Here is a 9,264-nt window from a genome sequence, read left to right as displayed (position 1 = left end):
AGGAGGAGGAGGAAGAGGAGGATGAGCGTGGGTGGTAGTGGTGAATTATGCTGTCCATCTTCCCCGTCCCCTAACCTAGAGGTGGTGGACATGGAGCTGTGCAGTCCATCATTGTCACCCAGTCCTGAGTTACCTTTGAGTGCTGTGGACTCACCTCCCCCTAGCCCACCCAATCATGTGACATCCCCCATTGGATCGAGCCCTGAGACTGAGTCCAGTTATTTGAGTGACTAGTTGGTGTTGTTAATTGTTGTTCAGTTGCACATTTTTTGTTAATGTATGTAAAAATAAAGTTAAAGACAGTGTTTGGTGTGTGTGATTCATAATATGTTAGGGTCAGGGTTAGGGTTAACCCTAACCCTATGCTATTTACAGAGATAGCACTGGCGATCTGAACCGGTCAGTGGCGAAAAAAAGCACTTTTAATGCGCAAACTTATAGGGGATGCATTTGCCCCCGTTACCGTTTTAGCTCATTTCGCAGCTGCCGGCTGCATCCGCCTCCCTCAATACTGAACCAATTTTAGAACGAGCTGTACCTATGAATCATATGCACACATACACATGGGGAAATAGGGCCCAGGTTGAAAAATACCAAAGTTATCCTTTAACAGTCATCTCATATTTTTTTTAAAATATACAATTAGGCCATGTTCTTTGAAATATTTTATTACTTTTTCAACAATTCACCAGTTAATAAAGTGATCTACAACAATGTGAAGTATAAAACAGCTAAATGACATACGCAAACATGTTAATTTCAATTAAACACAATAAATTAAGCATAAGATACAAAAATAGTAGATACCAGACCTTGATTTCCCATAAAGTGTTTTACCAGTATCCCAAAAATCCTCTCTATGACAGAAAATACACTATAAAATGAAATAAATAAAATCTGTTGTGTTTATCTACACTTATCAGAAGTACCCCTCACCAAATATAAAAGACAGGAAATGGAATATTACAGCTTCATCAGTATGACCAGTGTATAGTAGGAGTGTTCAGTGTTTTTCTGCAGCATAACATGATAAAGAAAGAATGAAATAATGTCTGACATATTCAGACACAGTTTCACAGAAACTAAAGGAAGGATTGATTCCAATGTTTGACAGTGGAATGTTGGACTTTGAGTCCAGTTCAGCTGTACCACGTGTTCCTACAGTGTATGTGTGTGATGGTACACACACTCTATACATCCCTCAGTGGCACTCCTTCTTTTCCACTTTTCAGAGCTTTCTTCCTGCGCTTGCAGCAGACCACTGTGACTGTGATGATGAGGCCTATCAGCAGCAGGATGAGGAAGATGGCAGCAGCGATTACACCCACCGAATATACTGTGGAAGACAAAACAAGACAACATTACGTTAAAGAACTTCACTTTACATTAAAAGACAGTAGAGAAACAAAAGTTAAAATCCCCACTATCAAAACTAAGCTATTCACTACATCCCACAAACTGAAACTCTGTTGGTTCTTAACAAAGATGTAAATCTCAAAGAAACAGCTCAAAAAGTTTGATTTTTCAAGAAGCTCAGTAATTACCTATACCAACTGGACATTAGTTGTTGTTGTTTTTTTTTTCAAACATTACTCAAACAGGAAATAGTCCATTAGTTTGATGGGGTCTAGTTTCAGTGGCGGATTAATCCACATGTGGTGCTCTAGTGCACTGGTTCCCAACCTTGTGGTCCCGAACCCCACTAGGGATTGCGAGGCCTTCTTGATTTTAAGGGATGTAAGAAAACTTGAAAAAATATATTTCAACAGCGGGCCTGTATCGCAGCATTTGATTTATTTCTTTGAAGACAGAAAACGAAATGAAATTATTTTCTCTTTGATTGTCTTTAATAGAACCACAGAGGAAATAGGAGAATGGCCCAGCGTCAGGGAGAAGGTAATACTGAATTTGTCAAAAAAAAAAAAGAAGCCTATTTAGTATGTATAAACGTTAAAAAAAAGAAGCATGGGGCGTCGGTGGCTTGTTGGTAGAGCATGCGCCCCATGTACAAAGCTGTTGCCGCAGCAGCCCGGGTTCAAATCCAGCCTGTGGCCCCTCGCTGCATGCCACTCCCTCTCTCCCTCCCCCCCTCACACTTGTCTGTCCTATCGATTAAAGGCTTAAAAATGCCCAAAAAATATCTTTAAAATTAACCAAACTGGAAGAATCTTGTTTAGTCTGGGAACGAAGTCCAAAATGTATTAGAGGGGCCTCCGCAATGCCAGAGCAAACTATTATTCAGCATTAATAGAAGGAAATACAGTAAGAACAACCCCAGGTTTCTTTTCAGCGCTGTAGCCAGGCTGACTGAGAGTCACAGCTCTATTGAGCCTTGTATTCCTTTAACCCTTACCACTAATGATTTTTGAGCTTTTTTAATGACAAAATTCTAACTATTAGAGGCAAAAGTGCACTGGTTCCCAACCTTGTGGTCCCGAAACCCACTAGGGATTGCGAGGCCTTCTTGATTTTAAGGGATGGAAGAAAACTTTAAAAAATATATTTCAACAGCGGGCCTGTATCTCAGCATTTGATTCATTTGAGATACTTTGACTCAATCGACATACTGACGTATTGCGGTAAGCGAGTTGTGTCATTTCCGGTGTTTCTGTGACAGTGTCTCTGTCCTGCTCTGGTGGATTCTACTAGCCTGCTTTCTCACTTCAGTTGCTTTAACGTTGCTTTAACGTCTACTTCAAGTCTTAACCCACACTGGTTCTGTTTAAGCACTTATAGCTCTCCTTCTTTCTACGACTTTCTCGCTAATCTCTTAGCTGTTGTTTGCACGTTACTAGCCTTGGTAGCTACATTAGCTTTACAGTTAGCGATGGCTTCTCCCTCTGCTCTTTCTTGCTCGGTGTGCCAAATGTTCAGTTATGCCTCTGCCTCCTTTAGCGACAGTGGTAATTGTAATAAGTGTAGCTTATTTGCTGCGTTGGAGGCGAGGCTTAGTGAATTAGAAGCGCGGCTCCGCACCATGGAAAACCATTCAGTAAATGGAAACTCCCGTTCAGCCGGGAGGTTGGGTTACGGTTCGCCAGAAGCACAGCTCCAAGCCGAAGCCCACGGCTCATCACGTTTCCAACCGCTTTTCCCCACTTAGCGACACACCCGCTGAGGAGGTTATTGGCAGCTCTAGTTTTCTCTGGACCCCTCCCAAATCTGACCAGTGATGACATGTTTAGCCGCATGTCATCATTTAATCGCTGGCTGTCCAGGTGGTGTCCAGCAAACAATGTGGGTTTCGTTAATAATTGGCAAACTTTCTGGGGAAAACCTGGTCTTATTAGGAGAGACAGCATTCATCCCACTTTGGATGGAGCTGCTCTCATTTCTAGGAACCTGGCAAACATTATTAGTAATTTAAATCCCTGACAACCCAGAGCTGAGATCAGGACTCAGAGTTGCAGTCCTATACGCCTCTCTGAGCTTCTAGTTCAGTTACCCAGCCATAGTTTTCATAGTTTTATACAAATGGTGTCTGTCCCCCGACCACCTAAATTATTTAAATCTAAAATTAAACAAAGAGGAGGTGTGCATAACAACCTCATAAAAATTAAAACCTCTTCTGTGACAGACAGACAAAACAGGAGAATTAAATGCAGACTGTTAAATATCAGGTCTCTATCATCTAAAGCAGTGTTAGTAAACGAATTAATATCAGATAATCATATTGATTTACTCAGTCTCACTGAAACCTGGCTGTGTCAAGATGAATATGTTAGTCTTAATGAGTCCACTCCTCCCAGTCATAATAATACCCACATTCCTCGAGGCAGCGGCTGAGGAGGGGGAGTTGCAGCCATTTTTAACTCTAGTCTGTTAATCAGCCCTAAACCTAAACTAGATTATAATTCATTTGAAAGCCTCGTTCTTAGTCTTTTACATCTGACCTGGAAAACCTCGCAGCCACTTTTATTTGTTATAGTGTACCGTGCTCCTGGCCTGTATTCTGAATTTGTATCTGAATTCTCAGAGTTTTTACCCAGTTTAGTTCTTAAATCAGATAAAGTTATTATTGTAGGCGATTTTAACATTCATGTTGACGTTGATAATGACTCCCTGGCTACCGCATTTATCTCATTATTGGACTCCATTGGCTTCAGTCAGGGTGTACATGAACCCACTCATTGTTTTAACCATACCCTCGATCTAGTTCTGACGTATGGAATTGAAATTGATAACCTAAAAGTCTTTCCACAGAATCCCTCGCTATCAGATCAGTATCTGATTACTTTTGATTTCTTTTTACTCGATTACACGCCACTCAGCAACAGTTACTATACTAGATGTTTATCAGATAGTGCTGTCGCAAAATTTAAGGAAAAGATTACTCCGTCGTTAAATTCAATGCCAAGTCCCTCAGTAACAGAGGTTTCCTGTACTGACTTTAACCTCTCCCATATTGATCATTTTGTCGATAGCGCCGTAGGCTCGCTGCGAACAACACTTGACTCTGTAGCTCCTCTTAAAAAGAAGTTAAAAAAGCAAAGAAAGTTTGCTCCTTGGTATAACTCTCAAACCCGTAAGTTAACACAAATATCGCAAAAATTTGAAAGGAACTGGCGATTAACCAAACTGGAAGACTCTCGTTTAATCTGGACAGACAGTCTCAAAACTTATAAGAGGGGCCTCCACAATGCCAGAACAAACTATTACTCAGCATTAATCGAAGACAATAAGAACAACCCCAGGTTTCTTTTCAACACTGTAGCCAGGCTGACTGAGAGTCAAAGCTCTGTTGAGCCTTGTATTCCCTTAGCCCTTAGCAGTAATGATTTTATGAGCTTTTTTAATGACAAAATTCTAACTATTAGAGGCAAAATTCATGACCTCCTGTCCTCAGATAGTACCTATCTAACCTCAAACTCAACTGTAAAACCTAATATATATTTAGATTGCTTCTCCCCAATTACTCTTCAAGAATTGACCGCAGGGGCGGCACGGTGGTGTGGTGGTTAGCACTCTCGCCTCACAGCAAGAGGGTTGCCGGTTCGATCCTGGGCGTGGGAGCCCTTCTGTGCGGAGTTTGCATGTTCTCCCCATGTCAGTGTGGGTTCTCTCCGGGCACTCCGGCTTCCTCCCACAGTCCAAAGACATGCAGATTGGGGACTAGGTTAATTGATAACTCTAAATTGTTCATAGGTGTGAATGTGAGCGTGAATGGTTGTTTGTCTCTATGTGTCAGCCCTGCGATAGTCTGGCGACCTGACCAGGGTGTACCCTGCCTCTCGCCCGATGTCAGCTGGGATAGGCTCCAGCCCCCCCGCGACCCTCAAGAGGATGAAGCGGTTAGAAGATGAATGAATGAATGAATTGACCGCAGTGATTTCTTCATCTAAATCATTAACGTGTCTCTTAGACCCCATCCCAACTAGGCTACTTAAGGAGGTCTTTCCTTTAGTTAACACTCATATATTAGATATGATCAATCTATCCTTATTAACAGGCTATGTACCACAGTCTTTTAAGGTAGCTGTAACTAAACCTCTACTAAAAAAGCCCACCCTGGATCCAGAGGTGTTAGCCAACTATAGACCAATATCTAATCTTCCCTTTATGTCAAAGATCCTTGAGAAAGTAGTCGCAGACCAACTGTGTGATTTTCTCCATGATAATAATCTATTTGAGGAATTTCAGTCAGGATTTAGAGTGCATCATAGCACTGAGACAGCACTAGTTAAAATTACAAATGACCTTCTGATTGCTTCAGACAAAGGACTTGTCTCTGTACTTGTTTTATTAGATCTTAGTGCTCCATTTGACACAATTGACCATCAAATTCTACTGCAGAGACTGGAACATTTAATTGGCCTAAAACGTTCTGCACTAAGCTGGTATAAATCTTACTTATCTGATTGTTTTCAGTTCGTTCATGTAAATGATGAATCATCCTTGCATACTAAAGTTTTGAAGTTCCACAAGGTTGTGTGCTCAGACCAATCCTATTCACTCTATAAATGCTTCCCTTAGGTAACATCATTAGAAATCACTCTATAAATTTCCATTGTTATGCGGATGATACACAATTGTATTTATCAATAAAGCCAGAAGAAACTGATCAATTAAAGAAGCAACAGACAGCAATTTGCCTGTACTGTATATGTCATTATGAAAATAATGTGGGTTGCACATGATAGTATACACAGTAAAATCAGACTATCAGCGCTTACATAGGTTACTTAGTGGCTTTGCAATATTTGCAATAAGCTTCTGCCACCAGGGACGAATTTTCATGGAAAAAATCTGCTTTACGGCAGGAAATGCGTCATGTATTGCCAAACTGGTCGGTCAGCCAATGAGGGACTGGAGCTGGTCCATATGAGGAACTGGCCAGGGCATGAGATAGTTGAGTCAGGCGCACAATGGCCGACGGACAAAGTTTGGAGATAAGTGAAAAACGGCCTCCTAAAAGAAAATGAGCTCCTCTGTCTAAGGAGGTGAGGATGCACAAAAAGGAGAGTGATACAAGAAAAGGAAAAACAAGAGTAAACCTCAGTCGGGTGTTCAAGAGATGGAGGGTGCTCCGTCACCAAAGAGGCTTCAAAACCGGTGTCCAGCTAGCTTTCTTTCTAATGGAAGTAACACAGCTAAATGTTAGCTAGCCGAGAGAGGACTGTACTGTACTGGTTGCTAGTTCATTCCTAGCTGGTCAGCATTGCAAATTGCTGCAACCAGGGACCAGGTAGCGAGTGTTGGTCGGCTGACATCCTCGTTGCCATTCTACGGCAGCACTTGGACGGTGATTACCCCCACCCCCCCGCTGCTGCCTTCGCCGCAGCTACTGGGCACCCAGCATCTCCGACTGGGAGAAGTGGAGTAAAATCCTCTCCTCCGCTCCCGTTTGTCTGGTGAACGCCTCTCCTCTGTCAATACACTCTGCCAGCAGTTTAATAACATTGATGCCAGTTGTAACATTTGAATCTTTTAGTAGTAAGCCATGTTCTAAGCGGGATAATGTATAGTGAGCCAGTGACTGTTGAAAAATAACTGCGCTGCGCGTCAGGGTTCCATTCCCCTGTCTGGAGTTATTTTTCAACAGTCACCGGCTCACTATACATTATCCCTTACGTGTCTACTGTTGTTTGTACTGATACTGTACATAATGGTATCATTTACTGTGAGCTGTTTGTACTGGTACTGTGCATTCTGGTATAATTATTTGCATTACTATTTGTTTTTTTCTTCAGATAAATCTGATAATTGTTGCTCGGTCTCTTTATTCATTTATTTAGCATAATGTCCACACACAGGCGGCACTGTGGTGTGGTGGTTAGCACTGTCGCCTCACAGCAAGAGGGTTGCCGGTTCGATCCCGGGTGTGGGAGCCCTTCTGTGCGGCGTTTGCATGTTCTCCAGGTGTCAGCGTGGGTTCTTTCCGGGAACTCCGGCTTCCTCCCACAGTCCAAAGACATGGGGGACTAGGTTAACTGATAACTCTAAATTGTTCATAGGTGTGAATGTGAGCGTAAATGGTTGTCTGTCTCTTTAGCACTACTCGGCTGCCACGCTAACACTCCAACTCCAACTGAGCCGGGAGCCGGGCTCACGGTCTCACGGAGAAGAGTTGGAACGTTAGCATGGCAGCCCATTAGTGCTAACGTCCCCACGCTTCTCCGGCTGGCTCAGTGAGTCGAAGCCAAGAAGCGTGGGGACATTAGCGTTAGCACTAGTTGGCTGCCATACTAACGTTCCAGGAGCCTGCTTCTCGGCTCCGGCAAGCTCTAGTGTGGGGACGTTAGCGTTAGCACTAGTCAGCTGCCATGCTAACGTTCCGGGAGCCTGCTTAAGCGTGGGGACGTTAGCGTTAGCACTAGTTGGCTGCCATGCTAACGTTCCAACTCTTCTCCGTGAGACCGGCTCACGGAGGAGTCTCAGAGGAATGTTAGCGTTAGTCTGGCGACCTGTCCAGGGTGTACCCTGCCTCTCGCCCGATGTCAGCTGGGATAGGCTCCAGCCCCCCCGCGACCCTCAAGAGGATGAAGCGGTTAGAAGATGAATGAATGAATGAGTGTCCACACACCTTCTCATTCTATACTGGTGGCTTTACAGCCTACATTTTATTGATTATCTCTGATCCCCACGGTCAATTTGGTATTTGCAACAGTGCGAGCAACACTGCTAACGCTAGGTGGCGCCAAGCTAAAGAAACCCGAATCCTATGTGTTGCCTCTTTAAATAAACTTCAAAAATGACTTAGAGGAGCAGTAAGCGAAATCGTTTCACCGCTAAGTTTGCTGTTGTGCACTGCCTGTAGAGCAAAAGAAAGTGTGTCATGAGCCACCTCTCCCTCTACCTCTGCTCTCCAACACCCCCCACCCCCCCGTCTTGCCTCATCTGTGCCGGGGAGTACCGCAGCATCTCCACGGACTATCACATCCAGACGGTCCCGGTGTTTCTTCCGCAGGCTCCGCTTCACTCAGCTTCACTCAGCTTCTTTCAGCTGCCCGATATACCCGCTGCTTCTTCCCACATTAAACTGAATAACAAACCAGGGCTCGGTGCTCCGGTTGGATCCAAATGGAGAGCCGCTAGCTGGGAAGCTAGCGGAGGCTAACTGGCTGTGTTAGCAGCTGAGTGAAGTGGAGCAAGGGGAGGAAGCACCGGTTAGCCCCTGCTTTCACTGCAGGCAGATTCACTCGCCACAGGGGCGAGGAAATAAAACCTAAACAGCCAACTTAGTTTAGCAGTTAGCAATGTCTTTCACTCACTCTCGGTCTCTGCTGTGTTTAGCTATTTCCCTGCTTTCCTGTTAGCGTTAGCACTACTCGGCTGCCACGCTAACACTCCAACTCCAACTGAGCCGGGAGCCGGGCTCACGGTTTCACGGAGAAGAGTTGGAACGTTAGCATGGCAGCCCATTAGTGCTAACGTCCCCACGCTTCTCCGGCTGGCTCAGTGAGTCGAAGCCAAGAAGCGTGGGGACATTAGCGTTAGCACTAGTTGGCTGCCATACTAACGTTCCAGGAGCCTGCTTCTCGGCTCCGGCAAGCTCTAGTGTGGGGACGTTAGCGTTAGCACTAGTCAGCTGCCATGCTAACGTTCCGGGAGCCTGCTTAAGCGTGGGGACGTTAGCGTTAGCACTAGTTGGCTGCCATGCTAACGTTCCAACTCTTCTCCGTGAGACCGGCTCACGGAGGAGTCTCAGAGGAATGTTAGCGTTAGCTCCCAGAGTTAGCACTAGAGCTACTATGGCTACTGGAGTAGCTTGCAGCTATGGAGCGCTTCTACCAGCTCTTCTAGTCACTGAGCCTCACCTCCATT

General features: G+C 44.4%; 1 protein-coding gene across 1 annotated transcript in view; it reads right to left on the bottom strand.

Annotated features, from left to right (window-relative positions):
• Positions 1–652: 652 nt before the first annotated feature.
• The window catches only part of f3a (coagulation factor IIIa), a 38,066-nt gene continuing 29,454 nt past the window's right edge, over positions 653–9,264 (bottom strand). Inside the window, exon 6 of the mRNA XM_049565832.1 lies at positions 653–1,336. Within this exon, the coding sequence (XP_049421789.1) occupies positions 1,191–1,336 (146 nt within the window). The 3' untranslated portion in view covers positions 653–1,190. The remainder of the gene's footprint in view (positions 1,337–9,264) is intronic.

This window comes from Epinephelus fuscoguttatus, linkage group LG21, assembly GCF_011397635.1.
Source record: "Epinephelus fuscoguttatus linkage group LG21, E.fuscoguttatus.final_Chr_v1".
Classification (NCBI taxonomy): Eukaryota; Metazoa; Chordata; class Actinopteri; order Perciformes; family Serranidae; genus Epinephelus; species Epinephelus fuscoguttatus.
The sequence above is the reverse complement of the archived record's forward strand: the minus strand, read 5'-3'. Positions and strand labels throughout refer to the sequence as shown.